The 21100-nt window shown below is 43.7% G+C and overlaps 2 protein-coding genes across 3 annotated transcripts; both read left to right on the top strand.

Moving 5' to 3' along the window:
- Positions 1–980: 980 nt before the first annotated feature.
- Positions 981–9852, top strand: LOC309335863 (transmembrane protein 238-like; the record flags this gene model as incomplete). Of its 2 annotated transcripts, none has more annotated exons than XM_081851134.1 (2): positions 981–1587; positions 9279–9852. In XM_081851134.1, the coding sequence occupies one exon, from the start codon at positions 981–983 to the stop codon at positions 1491–1493; it is 513 nt and encodes a 170-aa protein (XP_081707260.1). In that variant the 3' UTR covers positions 1494–1587; positions 9279–9852. The 2 variants fall into 2 exon arrangements, with proteins under 2 accessions (XP_081707260.1, XP_081707259.1); XM_081851133.1 differs by having other exon boundaries at positions 981–1928.
- Positions 9853–18336: 8484 nt separating this feature from the next.
- TMEM238L (transmembrane protein 238 like) lies at positions 18337–19301 on the top strand. Its single transcript, XM_081848620.1, has one exon. It carries the CDS (start codon positions 18401–18403, stop codon positions 18641–18643), a length of 243 nt encoding a protein of 80 aa, XP_081704746.1. The 5' UTR covers positions 18337–18400; the 3' UTR covers positions 18644–19301.
- The last annotated feature ends 1799 nt before the right edge of the window (positions 19302–21100 follow it).

Raw genomic sequence — 21100 nt, 5'->3', positions numbered from 1 at the left:
TTGGCAGAACGATTTGGGATTTATCCTATTTGTCGGACAAACGAGAAACTTCATATATGCCACCTGAGCTCCTAAAGAAAATAATAACAGAAGAACAGACCTGCTATTAAGGTGGCCAACCAGATGCATTTGAGCAGGGCATAAGGCAATAGTTGCTGTTGCCCAGTTATTTCTATAGTTACAGCGTCAGCAAAGGACCAGAGTGCCATGAAGCATCCACACAGCCTTTATTTATTACATTTATATCACACCTATCCCTCCAAGGTGGCAAACATGATTTCCCACGATTTCCTGGCAATTGTTCTATACCCCAACGCCCACAAACTCTTGTGGGAGTTGCTCCAATCCCCTGGTCATTTTGCTTGGTCTTTCCTGTACCCTTTCCAGCTCTTCAGCACGTGGGCATAGGGTAGTCAGGATTTAGGTGGGAAGGGGCAGGATTTACATTGGGGTGGGGTGGGCAGAATCAACCTATCTGCGACGAGTTTGGTGAGTTAGTTAAGTATTTTTACTTATTTACTTGATTTAGGGGGGCAGTTGCTTGGCTACTACACCCGTGCACGTGGCGTAAGGGTGAAATGGGGTCACCAAAACGGCGCACGATATTCCAAGTGCGACGGCACCAGAGGTTTTTATGATGATTATTAATCGCACTGCGATACCGCTAAGACAGTCCTTGAACCGAAGGGCGAGATCCAAATCCGGCGAGATTGCGCGGTTTATGGGAGCAATCGGTGACAGGCTGCGACGGACAGCCGTCGGCTGTGGGGTAATTCTTGGCCGCGCGCAGCCGAACCGCTCGCTTGGGGTCTATTCTCTCATCTGCCCCCGGGGACGGCGCGGTCCCCGCTGCAATTGAGCCTCCTCCGGTGCCGCCGGGCAGGTGAGGGGGGCGTGGCCCCTCCGGCGGCACCTGAGCGGGCGTGGCCCTCGGCGGACTTTGGCTGCCGCCTGCCCGCCGGCGCCGCACCAGTGCGGGCATGGGCCACGCTCGCTGCGGGCACTGCGCGGTCTTCCTCGTGGCCGCGCTGGTGCTGGACGGAGCTGGCTTGGCGCTGGTGCTGGCGGGCGCCGTGGGGCGGCCGATGGTGGACGGGATCCCCTTGGAGGATTTCCTGGTGCTGACCGGGTCGCTGCTGCTCGCCCTGTCGCTGCTCTGCTGGCTCTTTTGGTATTCGGGGAACCTGCGCGGGGTGCCGGCCGAAGAGCTCCAGATCGGGGTGCGCCCCGCCGCCGATGCCGCCGCCGCCGCAGGCACAACCCAGCCCCGTCACCGGCAGAGCCTCCTGCGCCTGGCCGCCAAGCTCTCCGAGCGCCTCTCGCAGCGCCGCCGGCCGGCGCCTGCGCCCTGCGCGCCTCTTGGCTCCGGCCTTCCCGCGAAGGCCACGCGAGGCGCGGCGGCGGCGGCGGGAGCAGCCCTGGAGCTCAGCTGCCTCCGCCCGGCTGCGCCGCTCGAGCAGGGGCCCGCGAGGACTCAGGAGCGGCTGGTGTGAAGCGCTGCCTCCCGGGGAACCTGCCCTTCCTTCGTCCGTCCTCGCGGCCTTGGACCTTTCTTTAACCCGCGCCAAAGGAAGGATGGAAGAAAAGGCACGTGGGCGGAAATCCCCTGGGATAGACAGGTCTCTCCCTCCGCACTTCGCAGTGTAACTGCCTCGCTCCGCTTTTTATATATATGGAATTAAATGATATGTGACTTGTAGGACGTGGGGCGCACAGCTGCCGGACACGCTGAGCCCCGGCACCTCTCTTCCCAATAGTAATGACTGTGGTGCCAAATCGTGGGCCCGTTCTTTCATTGCTCAAGCAGTTTCGTACTTCTTAAGCTTAGGAAGACCTTAAGCTGAGCTCAAGCAGCGACCCTCTTGTAGCCCAGAAACAAAGCAATAAATGGTCCTGCTGAGCGTGTGTCGACTGCCTTTCCTTCCACGGTGAGTATTTGCAGTTTGCCCCTTAAACATTCTTGAGAGTATTAAGAAAAGGCATGACTTTGGGCAGGCTGGAGCCACATCATGCCCAGCGCATTCAAGCCTAACACCAGCAAAGCCTTATTGATGGTCTTTGTAAGAGAAGAAAAGCCCAGCTGTGCCAGCTGAGGCTGATGAGAAACAGTAGGCAAAAACATCTGGACAGTACCAGTCGGAGGAGGCTGCTCTATGTTCAAAACATGAGTGAGGAAAGGCCTGCTGTGCTCATCTGTAGGTGATTCCTGGCTGGCTTTTAGCTGCTGTAGGCTGTAGCTGTCATGAAATCATAGAAGGGTCATCCAGTCCCTGCAATGTAGGAATCTCAACACATGGTCTCCCATCCAGCTTGAAAACATACCAGACCCTGCTTAGCTTTGTAAGTGTGACAGCACTTCTCAACATGACTCCTGGAAGTCTTGTGGATGTATAGGATCTCATTTGCTTTGTACTTTGCAGTCCATTGTCTATTGTATTTATATCCTAAATTTCCTTCCTCTCCATCCCCTTCATTTTATACTCATAACAATCCTAAGAGGTAGGTTAGGGCTGAGGGATAGTGACTTGCCCAAGCTCTTCCAGGGAGTTTCATGGCTGAGCGGCAGCTTATATCTGGTTCCCCCCATTGCTAGTCCAGCACTCTTCATCATTGCACCACACTGGATCTCCCTTCTCAATAGGGAAAGGGCTCCCTTTCCTGTGTAGATCTCCACTCGTGTCCTTTATCACCACAAGCGGTGAAGCAGGTAGCAATAGGTGCAAATGTGTGCAAAACTCATGGGACTGAAACACAAATATCTATGACAGTAAGGTGCGTGGCTGGGAGATTGCAACACACACAAAAAAAGAAGTCTGATCCCCTGCTATAGTAACTTTATGTTCCCTTTCCTGCTTTGTGCACCTCATTCCTGCTGAATGTTTCTGGACTTGTCTAGCACTCTATATGCCTATAAGTCCCAACTGGATGACACAAGTAACTTAAACTCTCTTTCTGTGCATGAAAGATTCCATTGCCTCTGGGGAGAAAACCCTAAGCCCTTTTCGCTGTGTATTGCAAATGGTTTGCTTCCCAAAGGCAGCAGTTTCCTGCTTCTGAACAACATGTTCTTGCCTTGCCTGTTCCCCAGCTGAGTGTTGATTGAGATGGCTGATGTCACACTTGAGTGTTTTGGCTCAAGCAACTGTCATGTTCATGACCCCTGGCCTTCTGGAAGTATATCCTGAGACTAAGAAGATGGCTGGTGTCCATGGTGTCAGATGCCTAATTTGAGGGTCTCACAAACCATTCAGGCCATTTTTATGGAAAAGACAAGATTACCAATTTAACTCTCAATTAGGAAAAAATCTGTTTTACGAATAATTCTGGGTTTTTTTAATTGCATGGAAACTTTCACACAGTATTTAGTTATTTAACCATGTTTAGAGCATAAACTTATTTTTGGGAAGCTGCTGAAATCTAAATGGGCTTGACTTTTTGACAGCATAGAATCTGCTCCGTAATCTTTAGTGGACTTACAATGCTGTCCATTCAACTTGTATCCATCATACAGTGGTACCTTGGGTTACATATGCTTCAGGTTACAGACTCTGCTAACCCAGAAATAGTAGTACCTCAGGTTAAGAACTTTGCTCCAGGATGAGAACAGAAATCGTGCTCCAGCGGTGCGGCAGCAGCAGGAGGTCCTATTAGCTAAAGTGGTGCTTCAGATTAAAAACAGTTTCAGGTTAAGAACAGACCTCTGGAACGAATTAAGTACTTAACCCGAGGTACCACTGTATTTCTCTTTCTTTTATGTTTTTCTTTTTTCCTTTCTTTTCTTTCTTTCTTTTAAAAAAGGTCTGTGGTTATATGAGTCACTCCTATAACTTGTGATATATAGATAGGCACCTGTTCTCAAGTACCACCCCAGAGGTAAAACACTGGACATGTTTTGCAAGGGAGTCACTGTGTTGTTATTGCCCTTGAAATCCTGGTCTCCCTTCTTCCTTCCATTCCACTTCATGTTTGAGTACCGTACATTAAAAGCATTCATTCTCTCCCCCCCAGTCTGAGCCACTGATTCCATTTCCCATGCTGTTTCAAGCGCTCTTTCAGTACAGTGTAATTTCAGTTTGTTTGTGTGTTTTTTACCTGTGGCAAAGAAATCACTAAACAATTGTCCAAGAAATGAGTGGTTTTTCATGACTTTGTCATGTTTTCTGTGTCTTATGTACATGAAATGCATTAGTATATAATCCCTCTTTAGCTCTCTATTCTGGACAAGGCAGAATTCATTCTGAAGCTTAGTCATTATACTCAGAAGAAAAACACATGAGAGCCTTCGTTGTAACCACCCCCTCTTTTCATTACTCACAGTCTCCTAGGATAGGTGTCCCCAAAGTTTCTGCTCCCATGCTCACTTGAGATGGCTGAAAACTACTGAGGCTCACCAGTCACAAAATGGCGGCCGATACAGGGGCAGTTTGGCATAATCGGGTGGCGGTTCATGATGTCTTCTTCTACTAATCCACCTTTGGAAATGGCTAAATTCTTTGACACTATTTTTCTTGTGGCAGAAAGTTCCATAGCTCGCCTTTCCTCAAGCTAAGTGCAGTACAGATATTTGCTTTGGGGGTGCTATAACTCAGCCTCCCCATTTTAGGAAGAATTTGCTGGTCCTTTTACATTTTCCCCTCCCCCCCCCCCACATGCTTCTCAAATTACCGTATATTTACTCATCTTCTGTAATTTCTTCTCCTGTCCAACATTCAACCTGTTCCTCATTCCTCCCATCTTTCCCCCCTTCAAAAAAACCCCACAAGTGCCAGTTTCTTTTCCCCCACATCCCTGGATTATCCTCATGAAAAGAGTCGCTGGTACCAAATGACTACGACGCAGCTTAAATGTGAGGCAGACAAGTGAGAAGTTGCTGGGCAGGCTGTGGCATTGAGGCCTTCCTGAAAAGGTGGCCTGAAGCCCACTGGCAGGTTCTAGCCAACTCTTTGAGAAACGGAGCTTGCTAGATAAGGCCAATGGCCCACATAGTCCAGCAACCTGTTGTGACAGCAGCCAACCAGATGCCTGTGGGACCTGAGTCCAAGAGCACCCACCCTTGATGTGGCTTCCAGCAACTGGTACTGGGAAGCATTACTGTCTCTGTCCATGAAGGCAGAGCATGGCCATCATGACCAATAGCTTTATTCTCCCTGAATTTGTCCAGCCCCCTTTTAAAGCCATCTAGGTTGATCGCCCAGGTGAATGGTCACCTAAAGTGGCAAGAGACAAGTCCGTCAATGTTGACTCTTATATGAGGGGTGGGGGCAGATGTTCCTCCCGCCCTCTTGCAGGAACAGTGTGCACTTGTCCTTCCTTTATGCGAGTCCCAGAAGTGGCAACGGAGGAAGTGCATAAGTCATGCTTCCTCCACTGCTTTGATGAATGCCTCTGACACGCACCAAGTCAGCTTGTCTGCCTATCTTCTGAGCCACTTCAAAACCTGTTTTCTTCCAGCATTCTTGGACGTGTGGTGTATGGCTGGGGCTGGCCTGCACTTCAGTGTAGGATCATGTTTCTGATTCAGTTCACATGTCAGGAAACTGATACAAAAACATAAACATTTGCAATGCTATTCATACATTCCAATCTGCATATTACATTTTTAAGTGTTTACTATTTAAAACTCACTGGAGAAAATGACATAGTAAATAGCCTGTGTCACACATCTAACAATATTGTATATCTCCACATACTTTCACTGTCACGTTCCAGTGACAAATGCAAAGTTCTTCTGGTGTGTTTTCTTCTTCAAAAGAACACGTAGAACACTCAGATTCCTTCATTCCGGTATTCCTTTCCAATAATTATTTATCTTTTCATTGTTCCACGAAATGTGTTTCAGGTTTGCACTTGATAGGCCTCAATGTCTACAAAAATTATGCTTGGTTCTCATACAGGTGCAGGTCTCTCATGGCATGACTTGTATAAAAGACAGACTTTGAACCACCTTCTTGGCTTGATATATTTGAGTGACTACAGCCTGATTGTGTATACCTTCGAAAAAGACAAATCTTTTATCTTCCTTCATCCCACCTCATAGAAACACACAACAAGGTCCCCTTTGTATAATGTATCTTCAAAGCGATAGAGGAAATTGTACAGTTTCAAGAGACATCTATTGCAAATTTCAGTGCTGATTTCAACACTTGATATGGAATCATGCTGGTAAATGCTTTTTCATGCCCCTGCTTTGATGACGCCAGTCTGCTGCTGAGACTTTTGCTTCAATTGGGCCTGGATATAGTTGTCCCTTGGGTGCTCCATGCTGTGTTTGTCCATTTGCTTCACTACCCTATTGCAATTACATAATATAATAAAAGCACTTAGACAGAGCACGACCGCTGTCCCTTGAGCAGCATGTAATGTTCTCCGAACAACCATTTTTAAAAAATCCTCATGGAAAGCACAAAGCTCTTTGCTTCCGCTCCTGGGTCCCCAGAGGTTGTGTAGACTAACAAAATACTACATGCATCCAGAGTAGACACCACGGTGACAGGCCCCTATGTTAGAATTCAGGTTTCTGCTGAATTCATATGAAGTGTGTTGGAGATGATTTAAAGAGCAGCATGTATCATATGGAGGAGCCGAATCTACTCTCTGCCTGGACTTCCAGCCCCAAATTGCTTTGCTCCAGCTTTCTTCCTCCCAAGTGGGCTCAAAAAAAAAAATGGGAAGAAACCCTTACAGCAAGAAAAACACCAGGGGGCAAAACAGATTTTTAGGGGGAGCATAGGCAACATATTTTTCCATGCTTGCTTAACATTTAAGTCTCTCCCTACGCATTTATGTCAGCTTGAAATGGCTCTACTTGGATGAGATCTACCCCTAAATGGGAAACTTTAATGTTTCAACCATTGCATTGGACATAGCTTTTTGGAGTTAAACTTGATGTTGAAACATTTTTTAAAAATAATAATATTTATTCCAGTTTTAAAGGTTACAAAGGGAAAAAAGAAAAAACACCAAATTAAGCAAGAAAAAACAAGACAATACATCACAATAGGTAAAAACAAAAAAAAACACACACAGAAAAACACAGAAAAATACAAACAATTAAGAAAAAAAACCCAAATCAAACCTTCCCATAACTTATTTTTCATTTGCTTGTTTCCTTGACCTCCTCACACCTCCCTTTTTGTATTCTAGTTCAGTTAGATATTTCAGCAAATCCTTTCCATCTTTGTTTTTATCCTAATAATTTATCTTAATATACTGTAATTTTACATTCTCTTCTTTCACCAATTAACAATCCATTTTTACTTAGTCCTTTATAACATTTCTGCTAAAACCACATAACTTCATTCCAGCATCCTTCTAACATTCCTTAATTTTACAATGTTTCTGTAAATAAACTTTAAATTTCTTCCAATCTTCTTCCACCGACTCTTCTCCCTGGTCTCGGATTCTGCCAGTCATTTCCGCCAGTTCCATGTAGTCCATCACCTTCATCTGCCATTCTTCCTGGGTGGGTTTGATGTTGAAACATTAGCCTAAGAAGCCCTGGTGCAATAGGGAATCACGTGCCAATCTTTCTCCTGTGTTATCAGAGTTCTCTGCAAATGATCCCAACCTCATCTTTGACACTCACTTTTAGTAGAGGGAGACTTTTCATCTTCATCACAGGCACAGCAGACCATCTATAATTTGAGGAACTTGGGCACACCGTGGGCCCTCCACAACCAGAACGATGCAACGGGCCTTCCTATAATCATTTTCTCCCTCCCCCTGCTCCCCCCCCCCAGAAAAAAAATTAATCAAGACTGTTTGCTCTCCATCAATGCAGTATCAGGAAAGCTTTCTCAGCTCTGGTATAAAGTGCAGCACTGAGGTAACACCCTTTCATTGAAAGGAAGGTACATAGATACGGATAAGCTTTTTGCCAGGTTGGCTATCTGGTGAATTAAACTACCTCCTTAATTAAACTGCTGCCTCCTTATTCCTTGAAGTTTAAGTTCCTCCTAGGATTCTCTGGCAGAGAGCTGAACTTGCTTTATGCTGTTTCTGGGCCGTTTTAACAACATTTGACAACAACAAGAAATCAAGCCTTGAGTGTCATCGGACCAAACCTGTGGAACACTGTGCTAATAGAGATTCAGCAGGTGCCTTCTGTGCCAACCTTTAAATGCCTTCTGAAAACTTTTCTATTCCTCCAGGTCTATGCAGGCAGTGAAGAGTTCTTCTCCCACAGTGGTTTACTGTATTGATGCTTGTTTTGATTTTTTCTTTTAAAATTGTTTTTAATTTTCATGTGCTTTTATTGTACGTATTTTTTTAAAATCCTTTTAGAGTTGTAAACCCCTTTGTTATTTTTGCTGTATATAAGTACAGTGGTACCTCAGGTTAAGTACTTAATTCGTTCCGGAGGTCTGTACTTAACCTGAAACTGTTCTTAGCGTGAAGCACCACTTTAGCTAATGGGGCCTCCTGCTGCTGCCACGCCGCCGGAGCACGATATCTGTTCTCATCCTGAAGCAAAGTGCTTAACCTGAAACACTATTTCTGGGTTAACAGAGTCTGTAACCTGAAGTGTATGTAACCTGAAGTGTATGTAACCCGAGGTACCACTGTACTTTTATAAATAAATAAGCACACAAAGCCAAGTCTTTTAAGGCAGGCATGGGGAGCCTGTGACCCTCCATTGATTGAACTCTTACCATTCCCATAATGGCCATTGGCCGAGCTAGTTGGGGCTGATGGGAGTTGAAATTCAACAACACCTGAAAGTCCACAGGTTCCCCGGTCCTGCTTTAAGGCATGCAGGGGGTGGAGATAGAAACCAAATCATTGGTGTGTGCGCTTTTTACCTGTCCAAGGTAAGAGTCAACAATTGAAGGTGGTGTAAATATTTGGGGTTGTCTGTCTAGAAACTATTGCTCTCATACTTTCAACCTAGGGTGGGATAAATTTCTCTCGCTTGTACTGTTTGGATTCTATTACTCCCTTTGGGGATTAGGCAGCTTACGCCAACTCCAGATGCACACAGCTCAAGGCAGGCAGAGAAGCAAGAAAAACAAACCAAGCCTTGGGGTCTTCTTCCTGAGACTCTTTACTGAAGCATCAGTGGTGGCAGCTGCTCTCCACCCTGCTCTGGGCAAGCAACACACACAACCTGTTCTATCTTCAATAATAATAATAATAATAATAATAATAATAATAATAATGGGCTGAATTCTCCCCTGCTAGACCCTGACCAAACTTGTGCTCAGCTTTCTTAGATTTCCTATGCATTCTTGAAATGGGCATGATGTGAGCCAGTGATACTTTCTTCTTTCTCCTCCTAGGTCAGCATGGGTCTGCCGCCATCTATATGCCAATCCAGAGTGTGCCATATTCCCATTGATTGGTGGGACACCCTCCTGTGCCAGACCTGGTGGAAGAGCCTCGTTTTATGTACATCAGCCTTGGATGTGTGGGTTGTGGTTGTTTTTTCCCCAAAGACTACTGTGCCAAAGTATTGTACTGCCAGCTCTTTGAATGCTCTTTGCACAACCCCCTGCAAAGACTTGAGAACTTACCTTCACAATGGAGTCAAGCTGCCCTTTGAACTGCGGAAGGGACTTTTGATACTGAATCTTTGTGGTGGATTTTCATAGGCACAGCCCAGTCTTGTACTGTGTTTTCTTCAGTACTCACTGATGGCTTCTCTGCCCTGTAAGGCTTACTTAGTAAAAAGAAAATGTTAAGACCATTGCTGATCCACAGTTAAGCTATGCAAACAAGCTGATTTTCCTTTTGGACCCTCTTCTCTAAGAAGCTTTAGGTATGGTCAATTTGTGCAAATGTGTACTTGTTTACAAGAAAAGTGAGGACTGTGGAGATTTTTTATAATAAATATTGATTTATTTAAAAAGAAAAGTGTACCATGGCTGATTTTTTGTATGGTCTATTTGGCTATCCTGACATGGGTTTGCGTGCTGTGCTTTATGATTCACAAGTGAAGCTGCAGAGCTCAGCCTGCCCTTCCTCCAAGAGCAGGTTTTCAGATTAGGCTCTTGGGTTTTCTTGTCTCCATTTGTTCTCTATAACTCCACAGAAATTACTTGCATTATCCTTTATCTATTACAGTTTCAGTAGATCTGCGCACATAGCACTTAGGACCTGTTTTCCACGCCCGCCCCCCCCCCATTCTGCTTCAATTTATACATAATGTGAATTATAGGACCACACTTGTGGCCCTGTGTTAAGGGTGAGTCACCTGGATCACATTCCACCATGATAACAATAAATGCAGAAAATGGGTCAATGGATTGATTTGAGATTTAGCAGCATTTTGTTAATTGAACATCAGTTAAAATGGTTATTGATTTAAAAACCCTTTCTCATGTGTCATCTAGCATTATTAACAACCCACACGACATAGATATAATGAGAAGATCAAAGGCATTTCCTAGTTTCATATGCCAAAATCAAAATCAACTAAATGATCCTCAAGTTTCCTTCCAACTCTACAATTCTATGATTCTTCCTAAAATTCATTGATTGTGTGAGCCCAAACCACCAGGGAGTCCTGACACTTGTTCAAAACTGAAATCCTGTGGTGGGAGAATGAATATTTCCAGACATGTTGCCTGATGGTTCAACATTATTTGGGTTAGTATCAGGAACTGGCTACTGCCGACAAAGACATTATCGGCAGGATTCAGCCAAAGGTAAGCAATTTTAAGCCCCATTTACTTCAGTGGAGCTTATATATAATTTAAAGATCACCCATTAAAACCAAATGGGCATAAAAGTGCTTAAATTTTGGCTGCATCACTATGTCTGACTTGATCTATATTCACTGACTTGGTAAGGCTGTTTATATGTCACATGCAAGTACATAGCTGTCACGCCCAGGCCTGACCCAAAACATTTTGCTGCCTTCCCTCCCCTGCATAACACCCCCGGCTGAAGTTGCATAGTACCCAAGCCTGGTTGAGCTATTTTGGCACTTGAGGCCAAACAAGCATCTCTTATCCCGCTCTGAGAATAAAAGCATGACCAGCGAATCGATAAAAATCAGAGGTTAGGAGAAGGTAGAATGGGATCAAATGTGAGCTCTCCGAATGATTTCCATAGTTCAGCAAGGATTCTGACTCCCAATTATTCCTCAATAGTAGCAAAAAGGGTTTTATTCTCAAGCTGCTGAGATGAAGAAAGCTTGTTGCAGTGGGGAGAACTAGGAGTGGGTTTTTGTGTGACAAAACTGGAGCTGGGCTGCATTTATATCTTAAATTTAAAGAAAATAGCCTTTCACTAAAATCCTGGGAACTGTAGTTTGCTCCTCACAGGGCTGCAATTCCCAGAACCCTTCAGAAACTGCAGTCCACAGGGTTTTTGGGGAAGTCAAGTGCTTTAAATACGTGGTGTGTATGGAGCCTTAGTTCTAGCCCTGAAAACAAATTCCTGGGCTGAGCAAGTGCTCAGAGGCACCCTGTTCCTTCATTCTAAAGCATGTTTGCACCTGTCTGCCGTTGGTGGATTGCAGGTTATGCATAGAAATCACAGTCCCAAGGTTGGTTACAACAATTTAGAACACAACATTGAAAACAGTTTTAAACAAACTGCAATCCCAAAAAACAGGATGGGTCCTAAAAATAGGCTGCCTCACTCTGCCTAATGGTAGAGCCGGCCTTGTTTCCATGTCAGTTTTGCACCTCGCTACCACTAGTGAGGCTGATGTGAGTCTTCCACATGATTCACCACTCCTATCTGCTTCCATACATTAAGAAAACATCAGCCAGGCATTTCAGCGTCAAATGAGAGACTGTCACAGCATTCCAAAGGATCCTATGGGGTTCTATGAGTTCCAGCATAACTCAGGAATTCATGAATAGGTGACATGTTTTCTCCAGATTCTTGATCCCTCATACCATCAGTGCCATAAATCCTTCTTCAGGATATGTTTTGGGGCATTTGTTTTGTTCTAGAAATCACATGACTGATTGTTGTAATTTCTGTGCATGAGTACAAAGTGTAATCTCAGCTTGGCCTCAAAGCCATTTTTTTAGGCATAGTTCCTTAGCCTATGAAACAGGAATGATTCACTAAGCCACAGGGATGCTTGTTGGTTTAAAAAAAACAAACCCTCTGTCCTCCTACAGACAAAAGAAGGTGCGCATGAAGTAAGAGAAAAAACAGTAAGAGCAGATGATTTATTAATCCAGAATTTATAGTCTGTCTGATAGTTTCCGATTTATATGCATTCTCAAGGCAGAGAAGAATGTTTTAAAAAACAGAAAAATGCAATTACAACAAAATTAATCTGGGATGGAAGACCTCAGGCCCAGGAGCTGAATGCAACCCTCCAGGACTTTCTCTCTCTCTCTCTCTCTGGCCGACAGGATTCTCACCAGGCCCCAAACCCCTCACCAGCCCAGGTCTGCATCCTCCTTGGGTGCTTTTGCCTGGTTGAAATGTGTCCTGGGACTGTTGCCTGAATGCAACGTTTGTCTGACTAAATTGCAGCCTACAAAAGGTGGAGTCACATCTGTCACTGCTTTTGCACATACAGTAGTACCTCAGGTTAAAGATGCTTCAGGTTACAGATGCTTCAGGTTACAGACTCAGCTAACCCAGAAATAGTACCTCAGGTTAAGAATTTTGCTTCAGGATGAGAACAGAAATCGCATGGTGGCAGCGGGAGGCCCCATTAGCTAAAGTGGTACATCAGGTTAAGAACAGACCTCCAGAACAAATTAAGTTCTTAACCCGAGGTACCACTGTACACCCCCCCCCCATGGCAAAGGGCTTGTGACACCCAGAAGATTGCTTATAAGGGAATGTGGCTCTAGAGCTGCAAAAAAACTTTCACATCTCTATAATAAATAATAATTCATCACTCAATAGCAAACATGCATCATCTGCTCTTAGCATGCTTAATGCTTGAAGATCAATCGTCTACTTATACAGGAAGGTCTCTCAAGAAAACAGACCAGATTCCCTCATCTTTCTTATGGTAAATAATTCAAATACAACCACTTGGGGGAGGAATACACCCTGTACTAGTTACTGAGGATAATCTCTGAAGACTGGAGCCCACAACACATCTTGTTACAGGACTTCGAAGGATGGAAAGGTATATATGGAGGAAGATTTCCCCTCATGAATCCTTAACCCAGGCTCTAAAGTGAAGACCCAGTGCTTAGGATTTAACCCAGAACTTACCCTGTAAAATATAAGCTAAAAAACCCAACAGCAACCAGAGACTGGCTGAGCAGCTTGGCATCTCTTCCTGGCCAGGGAACATACTATTCCATTTAAAGAAGTGCTTTTGTTTTTGTTTTGAAGTTCATTTCAGTTCTGTTTCTCTTTTTAGGAATTATAAAAAGACTTTGTTTTTCTTTCATAGTTTATTACCCTTATTACTCTTTTAGAAACACTCTCCTGACAAAGGAAGTGTTTGCAGTTTCCAAGTCCTGCATGCCTGTCAGGTTCTAGTTTTAGCTTGTCACAAAGCTTCATAAAACAACAACTACAGTAACAATAGTGATAACCCAATGCACTAATAGCACTTCAAAAAGATTTGTAAACAAGGGCATAAACCCCTGCCTTAAGAAGACAGATTGCATTTAGTGTGCGATGATCCACATTATTGAAAAACTTAAAGGGAAATGGGGATTAGGAAGCAAGTTCCTCATCTGAGGTATTTAAGGCTCCCTTTCATATGCACCTGGCATTGGGGCCCCTTGCTAATGATGCTGCTATCCCATGTGACTATGGCAGGTGCGTGAATAGCAGAAGGGCATGGGTGCAGCTGCTCGTGTATGCCTTCCCTAAGGGCTGGTTCTTCCGCCTGGCAAGATGATTATCTTGTTGCCAACTCTTCTAATCAATCCTGCCTGGGTACTTGCCACATTCACACACACATACCACAGCATAGTACTGAGAAGCAGTGCTCAAGAGTTTGGGTGTGAAGGAAGAGGAGCAAGTGATGCCATTCAGGGTCAGGGCAGCAGAATGAGAAGCAAGTTCACCAAACACAGCGGAGCTTGCCCACCACATTTTGAAGTGATGTGAAACCTGTTACCAACTGATGGGTCCCTTTAAGAGCATTCAGTCCAGAGTCTAAATCTGCCCCCCTCCTGAGAGAGACTCGGGACACCAGGGTTCTCTGTTTCTTTGCACCCATATTTTCTCTAGCTTGCCGTGAAAGCCTGTAAGGATTGCCTCCTACAGAGCTGGGATCCTCACTCTTCAAAACTATTGTGCCTGCTCTGTTTCTTCACATAACATGTGTGCTCCAGAACAGGTTGTCTTGCCAGCCAGTCATCACAGTGACGGGAACTCTTTTTTGGCCGTAGGGCAGGTCAGAATGTGACTCCTGCAAGTGTGGTTTATAAATAGCCCTGGGAATGGTGCATCACTGGAATCATAAACATTCAGTAAAAATGGTTAGTTTTCTGAGCTGGGGAGCTAACCTGCAGGCCTCTGCATGTCCTCAGCAAGCAGGGCAGTTACTGGGTAGCCTATCGATGGCCAAAAGGAGTTACCCTGGAAGACTGACAAATGGCAAAGCCAACTGGATTAGGGCTGGGCTTTTGCTGCTGAGGAATGTTAGTAAAACTCGTTATCCAGAGAGGAGAGGGGAAGAGGAGAACGATCTGGCAGGAGGTTCATCTGGCCATATGGCTGATACCGTTACGTTTGGCATGATTCATAGCTTGACGTCACAAGCAGATAAGGTTTTTATTACGCCTGACACTTAGCAGACGTGGAGCAAGTGAGGCAGCTTGCTAAACCAAAAGCAAACCACTGGGGTGTCTAAAAATAAACACCCACCATTTCAGCATCATGCTGCTTTCTCCAATGGAAAATATTGAATTAAAAAAATTAAGGGCTGCAAAAGTGAGAAGGGAAGAGATGGAAGGAATTTACAGGAGGACAGACAAAGAGGAGGCGGGCAGGAATAAGGACGGTTGTTGTTTTTCTGCTTTTATTAGCAGCACACTTTGACAGGCAAAGATTCCCCCAACAGCAGATGGAGATGCAGTGTTGAGAAATGCTTCACTTGTTGAATTTCTGCCTGATATACCAGCCCTGCCAGAAAAAAATGGGTGTACCCAAATGTATATTGCAAAATCTCTGAACAGAGACAGTGTCGCATCCATGTTCTGAACAGTAAGGGGTTTGATTTATCAGGCAGACATTTTAACTGGATGATTTGATTTTCTTGCAATTAGTCCTGTGACACCGGTGGACATGAAGAGTGACAAGCATTTAAACTCTTGAACAGCAACGGGGGGGGGGGGATTTGGGGAAAGGTTTGTGTGGATCAGTGGTAGGTCTCAGGCTCCATCCAGATAAGGTTGGTGAAGACCTCTTTGCCTGAAACACTGGAGAACTGCTAAGTCACACGGTTCAATGGTCTGATTTTCCATAAGGCCATTTCCCATGCTCCTGTTATTAACCCACTTGTTTTTAAAAAGAGCATAGGTTTTGAAGACAAATGGCTGCACCCAGTTATATTATCATTTCACAACCACTATATGATTAAATATTGATTTTCAACAGTATGCCTTTAAATGGATGGAGCCAAACAGCTGACAAACATTACGGAACTGCAAGCACAATGAAGGTCCTTGACTGTGTGTTATAGTTTTATGGTTACTCTACTGACCAGGGAAAAAACCCCTGCCTGGGCTGCTCTTGTACCTTTAACAGCAGGTTGATCTGCAAAAACCAGCAAGGCGAAGCTTTCCATCATATAGAGATAAATATTATTAACCACCTTATGCCTGGGCCTCAACTCCCCCCCCCCCCGCAAATATTTCAACTAAATGTAGTTCTGAACATAAAATAAGAAACACTAAGTGCTCATCCACACTTTTGCTTGTCCCACTGCTTTCCACCAGGAAAACCTACTGTTGGGTTTTCTCCGGATTGACATTGGCTGTGATTTAGTGCTGAAAAGCGGATTTTCCACACTGTGGCAGAGCAAGCCGATCGGGCACCTGGGGCAGCACACATGCCCTGCACCCGGGGGTGGACCCATCCCTAGAAAGCATAGAACAAGCAGAAAACCACTCAGACAAGCAGAAGGGTAGATGAGCACTTACTTATGTAAAGCAGAATCACAGTACACCAGCTGCAACAGTATTCACTATGAAGTGTGGTATATTAATTTAAAGAGTGTCGCCATACGTTGGTTGAAGAATCACAGAATGGCTAGATCTGTTAACATACGTAATAAAACAAAACCAATCATTGTCAAAGTCATCACCCCACCCTTTTCCCTTTCAGCATTCAGTCTCCCGATTTACTTTTTGGCTAAAGCAATTTGCCAAAAGTTTGTGTACCAATTAGATAATGTTAATCCTGAACCAGTTTACTTATCAGCTGATGAGCTGACACAACTGAAAATATTACTAAGTCCTTGTAAGGAATACCAACATTTTGATTATCAAACAGGGATAACAAAACCAACTGAGGGGAGAACATGGAAGCTTACATCCTACTATTTTGCCAGTGCCTTCAAATACTTTTTGCCAAAATTGATTAATTTCAGACCAATTCTGCCACATGTGACAAAAGTGTTAAGTTGTGGGTGAACATATCAGATGACACAGCGATTCTTCAAACAGTTCTTGTTTATTCACAGGCCAGAACTGAACTGAACTGAAGGGTTCAGCCGGCCTGCTTATATAGAGCTCCACTACAGCGCAACAGTAACCACTTTCTGTAACTATCCAATCACTGAACGTCACTTTCAATCCCCTATTTGCATATGTGGACCTGAGTGAAAATTATCTACAGAATCCCCCTGCTGGCCCAGGGTGAGAACTTCAGTACATAACAAAAAGGTTAGTACAGCCTCTCCAGCATTGTTTGCTCAGTATTTTGTTGGTGCTGCTCAATAAGACAGGTGTAAGGTTCTATCTATAACTCACTTTCAGAGTGTTTCCACAGATGCCTGCAGAAACAGATTTCAGTGCCTTTTTACTCCACGGAGTATTCCACTATGCATCTGAAAGGGTTGTATTTAAATCTGTTAAGAAAAACTTTTTTAAAAGAAAAAACAGAATCATTTTGAGTTGTGATATTAAATTTATAAATATCCTGTAGATAGAAGAAACTGGGGTTGATGTTTTTTAGACTTGAAGAATATTCTGTTAATGAATTTTCCATTTCAGTTAAGGGCATTATTGCTGAAACGTAAAATTTGATGCAGTTCAAACCATGGTGGGTTTGGGTTTTTTTACTCTTTTTTCAGTTTGAGGATGAGGTTAACCCACTGGATAGGTAGCTCATCCTACAGAGGCATTTAAGACTCCCAGTGTTTACATTACAGAATTTTATCAGTTCCACAGAACAAAGGATGGACAATTATAGGGGCTAATAGTGATTGTACAGTAGATTTTATTCTACGCTTGCCATACCTGCAGAGCATGTTTCAAGAAAGGGTTAGAGACCAAGCTGTTTTTTTTATAGTATGGCTTAAAGAGACACATGTTCTTCATCAGTGCGTTCCATTTGTCCCTGCTGTTTGCCTGAATCCCTACAAATGAAGGCACATGCTGCATGACATTAAAAAAATGTCAAGGTGTCATTAAAAGTGAGGTATTCCTAGCCCTCTGTCTTCAGATAGTTTGATTTTTTAAAAATATTGACCTTTTACCACCATGCATAAATACGTTAATAAGTTCCTGCCAATTTTGGAGTGCTTCCGTCGTGATAGGAATAGGTTAGCTACCAGGAAAAGGTAAGTTTAACATGGTAAAATATTCATATTTATGGAACTGGTATTTCTCAAGCTATGCTATATTCATCTTGCTCCATCTTTGTAGTTTTATTTTATTTTATTTTTTGTAAGTGCTGTGTAATTAAGTTTTTATAATAATTTAAAGTTTGTAGTAAAGACCACACCCAGATATTTTATGGGTTTGCCATGCCTGTGCCTCAGCTTGGCATTAAAAGGACACTTACTGTGGCTATCTAAAAACACATAACTTTACGCTGAATGATCTTACTGACACATTTTAAAATAATGTTTAGTTGTAGTTTTCCTGGTTTAACAGAACAACCCCCTTGGTCTAGGAAGTGTGGGGCTTGATTTCAAAGTGCTGTAGAAGCTATACGACTATAAAATGTCAGATTTAAATAAAAAATAATAGACATGGGCTAGTTAGCCCTTACTAGTTTTTCCGAGTACAAAAAGAAAAGTTCCCCAAGGGGACCAAAGCCCAGGTGGAGAGATCCATGTGGTGTGGCATCTTGCAGGCAAAAGTGTGTCACTGCTAGGGTGACAGTGACAGGGCAGGAAGGAGTTAAAGGCTCACCTGGTCTACCTGCTTAGTGTCCTCAGAGGTGTGCTCTGACATTTATACTTCCTTCTGATGGCAAGGCAGCCTGGATGTTTGGGCAGGTAGCATGACAATAAGACAGGCTTCCAAAGCTCAGCCTGCCTTTTGGCTGATAGCGCCCCATGAAGAAGAATTTGGCCACGATCCTTGCCCTATACGTGGGCCGGTGTTATTTCATATTAGTTTTGGCTCTCGTCTGTGATGTGGCTGGATTGGTCCTCCTGCTTCTAGGGATTTTTGGCCTTTTGAGCTCTTGGGATTTCTTTGTTTACTCGGGAGCCCTGCTGTTGGCATTTAGTCTCGTATTCTGGGCTTTCTGGTATTCGCTCAACATTGAAGTCTCCCTTAAAGAACTAGCTGTTTGAGTCGATCTACAACCAGAGGAACGTGCAGGTGGCACTGTCAAACTACAGAGAAGAACGTTTCACCTCCTGGAGGCATCTGAAATTTTCCCTGGAGAGTAGAAGGAAATGATAAAGCGACAAGAGTCAGTGCCCACCCATCCCCACAGCAAGGTATGCACCAAGAGTGTTGTTTTTCTGTTTTAGGCAGATAAATAATCTGAATTTTCCAACATTTGTGCTTTGAGAGAAATACATTTGAGCCGAGTGATTTAAAAAGATGTTACATCACATTAGCAGAATTATGAATGTGTAAGGGTGGTGCGGTGTGTGTGAGGTCAAAGAATTCCAGAGAATGATGTTACTTCAAGGAAATAGTGGTTAAGCAATGTGTGTGTGTGTGAGATCACAGAATTCTAGAGAATGAATGGTACGTCAGGGTCCATCTGCACACACCCCATTGTGACTTAAGTCACTAAACTCAAACTACATCTCCTTAAAAGTGTCACAGATAAGCAAGTCCTTATGATGGTTAATATCGCTGGTGTCATAGAAGCCAGCTTCTGATAATTGCCACATTAAGGCTGCAATCCTGTACCCACTTGCCACTGAACTTAGGAGGAGGACTTGGTCCTGCATAGGATTGCATGGCACATTATAGAATATACTGGCCTGTTGTGTACAGTTCATGTTACTTTGAAAATTAGAGAAAGGGCAGATAATAACGGCTGGCATGGTGGGAATGTGATCAGTTGTGTCTGTTCCATTTTTTACTGTTTCACATCTGTTCTCAGCATGGTGTCCAGTTCCTGTGTTTTGGCTATCATTTTGAGGGGGGGTGTTGCTCATTATGTTTGCCTATCTTGTTAGCAGAATTTAAACACACACACACACACACACACACACACAATCCTTGGGTGCTGGTGTTTCTGTCTGAAAAGCTTTATTTCAAAAATATCCACGTTTGCGTACAAAAGGGCAAAAATGAAATATGTGTCTTAGAGCAGGACTACAGTCTCAAACGCAGAAGAGACAGTCAGCTACTTTAAAAGCCCAATAGATAATTCAGTTGTCGTGTCAAGCTTCCCACAGAGATGAAACATCATTTATTTTGTTTGTTGCATTTGGTAAGGTGGGTATGGGGTTTTTCTTACATTATCTAGTCAGAGAATTCTGTTGTCTGCTCTAGCGAAACCAAAGCCCCAAATTAAAGCTCCACTTCATCTATCTCGGCTATGTCTCTTGTCATGTCTTCAGGAAAACAAAACATACAGGGAATATTTCTGGCATCTCATAACTGCTTTAACAATAGCATGCATTTTATTAGATGCTAATAGAAATGGGGCACAATCAGGGGTTTTGGTGCCGCAGGAGAAACTGCACAATCTGCTTTGAAGTAGATTCCATTCTCCCTAAATTAAAATCAGGTTCACAGCTCAGGGACGCTCCTTGATCCAGACTTAATCCTGGATGGTCAAATAATAGTTTTGACCCCTCCCAGTTTTGGCTTGTCCCCCAGCAGCTGTACATTTGTTTTAACAAATCCTGAATCCTGACCACAGCTCCTCATGTCCTTGCAGTTCCAATTATTCCTTGCATTCTAAGTCCTCCAATTCTTCCATTTTCTAGTTGCTGCTCCCTGTCTCACACTGACTGCGATGCCGTATCGCCAGCAACAAATATATGGGTGTCTGCTAGGAGAGAGTTCTCTGTGTATGCCATTATTCCAGGCATTTCCCTGGCATCGTGCCCAGACTAGCAGCAAGAGCAAGTGAACATCTGTCTCTCTACAACAGGGAGAAGTAACCGGGCAAGTTATAAAGTGACCAGCCTGGCACTATGGCCTGCTGTGTTTAATCATTAACTGTGGACCATAAAGTTTCTGGAGCCACAAGCTTCCTTGATGGGGCAGCTGCCAGATACATGGCTTGTAATTATTCTTTATTAGGCTTTATAAGATGGCGCAGCCATGGCAGGTGGCACAAAACTCACTCTGATCCTCCAGAATATGGAATGTGTTTCATGCATATCTCAGAGCACAATCCTATTAGATGTAGGTCCTATTCAATTCAATCAGACTCCCAGATGACTATTATAGGGCTTCAGCTCCAATCACTCCAAGGATGGAGAACTTCCAGGCATGCATAACAAAATGAAACTGATAATGCATGCGGCCAGAATGCTTCTCAAACTACACTGGCTGGTACAGTAAAAGCCCTTGCGAAATGATCCCACATTCGCCTTTGCTATAACATGCCATCTTATCTTTGCAAAACCGTTTCAGAAACATGTCTTTGGTAGGAACGCATGTGGTTTCAAATTTTAATTGTGGGGGTTGGTGGTAAAGCCAAAGCATCCTGATTACTAATTGAACCCTTTCCCCAAAAGCCCATTATTTACAGGATTTAAAGAAATAATGGATTTCTTAAAATCCATTATTTATATAAAACATCTATCTCCTGTGCAGATGTGACAAGATGC

The sequence above is a fragment of the Podarcis erhardii genome, assembly GCF_964252035.2.
Source record: "Podarcis erhardii genome assembly, chromosome: 2".
NCBI lineage: Eukaryota > Metazoa > Chordata > Lepidosauria > Squamata > Lacertidae > Podarcis > Podarcis erhardii.
This window is presented reverse-complemented; position numbering and strand designations above follow the sequence as displayed.

Bases quoted from the DNA above. Each gene is read 5' to 3' on its own strand.
- TMEM238L (XM_081848620.1), top strand. From the start codon at position 18,401: ATGAAGAAGAATTTGGCCACGATCCTTGCCCTATACGTGGGCCGGTGT.